Source organism: Morus notabilis, unplaced genomic scaffold (genome assembly GCF_000414095.1).
Source record: "Morus notabilis unplaced genomic scaffold, ASM41409v2 Scaffold165, whole genome shotgun sequence".
In the NCBI taxonomy this organism is placed as follows: domain Eukaryota; kingdom Viridiplantae; phylum Streptophyta; class Magnoliopsida; order Rosales; family Moraceae; genus Morus; species Morus notabilis.
In genome coordinates this window covers 810002-812681 of record NW_010363979.1, presented here as the reverse complement: position 1 = coordinate 812681, position 2680 = coordinate 810002, and the positions used below count along the sequence as shown (strand labels likewise).

The 2680-nt window shown below is 27.5% G+C and overlaps 1 protein-coding gene across 1 annotated transcript in view; it reads left to right on the top strand.

Annotated features, from left to right (window-relative positions):
* Window positions 1-2416: 2416 nt before the first annotated feature.
* The window catches only part of LOC21406947 (transmembrane emp24 domain-containing protein p24delta3), a 3979-nt gene continuing 3715 nt past the window's right edge, over window positions 2417-2680 (top strand). The window contains exon 1 of the mRNA XM_010105595.2: window positions 2417-2658. Within this exon, the coding sequence (XP_010103897.1) occupies window positions 2458-2658 (201 nt within the window). The 5' untranslated portion in view covers window positions 2417-2457. The remainder of the gene's footprint in view (window positions 2659-2680) is intronic.

The window sequence follows — 2680 nt, the reverse complement described above, 5'->3', positions numbered from 1 at the left end:
TTAACGTGTGGTGTTTCTACAATCCGGTGCGATATTTTTAATGATCGACTTAGATATACTATAATTAAAATGATTAATATTTATTTTAACCATTAGAATAAGTACTTTTCAACACACAACGTCATTATGTATTTTAACGATGAACATAATAATATCTGCATAATATTTATGTTTACAATTAAAATAAGTATTTTAGTGTTGCATAAAATCACGCCACTAGTATGGGACCCTATGAACTGACATGATCCGAGCTCGATAATAGATATTAAATTTGATTAATTTTTAATTAGTTAAATATTATTATTAAATTTAGTTTATGTCACCATCAAAAACCCAAGCCGCACTATATGATTAAAAAGATACATTTAGAATAAGTAAATCATACAAATAAGCTTTGTTTATTGATATAACCAAATACTATGTGATATAGACTTTCACTAGGTAATAATTTTATCAAATCTCTCTAATTATATTGTCATCTATAAGTTCCCTTAATACTCTAAGTGACTTACTTATGAAATGAGTATTTGGGTTTTTTATTCAATTCTATTGGGAATACTACGTGATATACTATCCATTTTTTCCGTTTGTTTTTAATAGAAATTTTACCGGAAGAAGTTAAATATAATAGATTTAAGAGTAGTTATATTTACACCCTAAAGTTTTACAGAAGTCAACACTAATTAATACTATTTTAATAAGGATTTGAAAATTTTATCCTTTTATAGATTTAATTTTCATAATACTTAATTTAACTCATTCATACCCCTCTTAATTTTAATCTTGTTTTGATTTATAAAATAATATAATTCGTTTCAACTATTAATGTTATATTTTATTTTTTCACATTAATGCAATTCTCTTTACCTTTATTTATCAATAGTAGTTCTATTTATATCCTCATTTTTATTTTCTATCCCATTCTAATTATGCACCCTCTTAATTTTCGAATGATGAAATTTATTTACCACACACCATTATTATTTCAAGATTAACACTAACTATTTAATAAATATTTATTTTTGACCACTTTATTTTTCTCCTCACGCCCATCATTTTATTTTAAGTTATTATTAAAAAAGTAAAACAAATGGCACAAGCAACTAAAGAAAAAGGCAAAATAAACAATTGAAAAAGAAAAAAAAATGAAAGCAAAACGACTCAAAAATAATAAGTTAAGTTGAACAAAACCGCAACACAATCATATTACTGATTAGTCTTATAAAAAATGAAAGGGTATATAGAGTTGTAATTAGCTTTTAACTAGAGATGTGGGGCAAGTTTTTTTATTTATTTAAAAAATACTTTCTAAATTTGATTGAATGTCTGTACGCTCTTTTATTTATTTTTTAAAAAATACTATTTTCATTTATAGTTAGTGTGGGGTATGTTGGTGGGTTTTAATGTAATTTCAATATAGGATAAAATTGTAATAAATACAAGTTATGAATTGGTAGGAATATTAATGAATTTAGTAGATATAGATATAATTATTTTAGATTTAAAGTTTGAGGGGTGAAGCAAGAGTTTTTAAAGACTTGTTTAGTATATGAGTTCAAAAAAAGAATTTAAATGAAGATTCTTGATTATGATTTTTAAAATTTAAATTTGTCTAAGAGAAAAATACTATAGTAAAATTAAAACTATAAATTTATACTGTGATAGAATCTATATACTAAACATACATTAAGGTGACATTTGGTTTATGAGTTTAGAATTTTAATTTTTAAAATTTAAATTTTTTATGAGAAAAAATAATGTAACAAATTAAAAATTATAATTCAGAACTAGGTCAGAACACTCGAAATAAACAGAGCATAAAATTTAAGGTATAATTCACTTCGCGAATTCAAATTTTTAATTCGAGCTGATATGCGACATTTTTTAAAAATTTTTTACTGTAAAAAAAAATTACATATGATATTTTTTAAAAATTTTTTACTGTAAAAATTTAAAATTAAAAATTTAAGTTAGAAAAATAAACGAGTCTTAAAAGATAATAACGAAAATAACATAAAGTTTGAGGTTAAAAAAAAAAAAAAGCCTACAATGGGAGCAAGGTGTCAGAGAAAAATACAACACAGATCTGGGGTGGTGTGCAGGTAAGCGAGTCCCTCTCCGTTTACAGAAAGATTTCCTTCTCTCTCTCTTTTAGTCTTATAAATAAATAATCTCATTAAAATTTCGGCACAAAACAAACATCAAAAAAAAAAAAAAAGCCTACAATGGGAGCAAGGTGTCAGAGAAAAATACAACACAGATCTGGGGTGGTGTGCAGGTAAGCGAGTCCCTCTCCGTTTACAGAAAGATTTCCTTCTCTCTCTCTCTCTCTCTCTCTCTCTCTCTCTCTCTCTCTCTTTTAGTCTTATAAATCAATAATCTCATTAAAATTTCGGCACAAAACAAACATCATTTATAGAGAGAGAAAGCGTCTGACTTTAAGACAGAGAGAGAGTAATGAAGATGATGATGAAGAGCGCGGTTGCCATCATTCTGGTGATCCTCTCAATGGCTGCAGCAGGCGAAGCCATTTGGCTAACCGTACCTCCTTCCGGTACCAAGTGCGTCTCCGAGGAAATCCAGAACAACGTTGTCGTTTTGGGCGACTACGTTGTCGTTGCCGATGATCACTCTCTCAGCCCCACCATCTCCGTTAAGGTATGAACTTATTCTCTTCCGA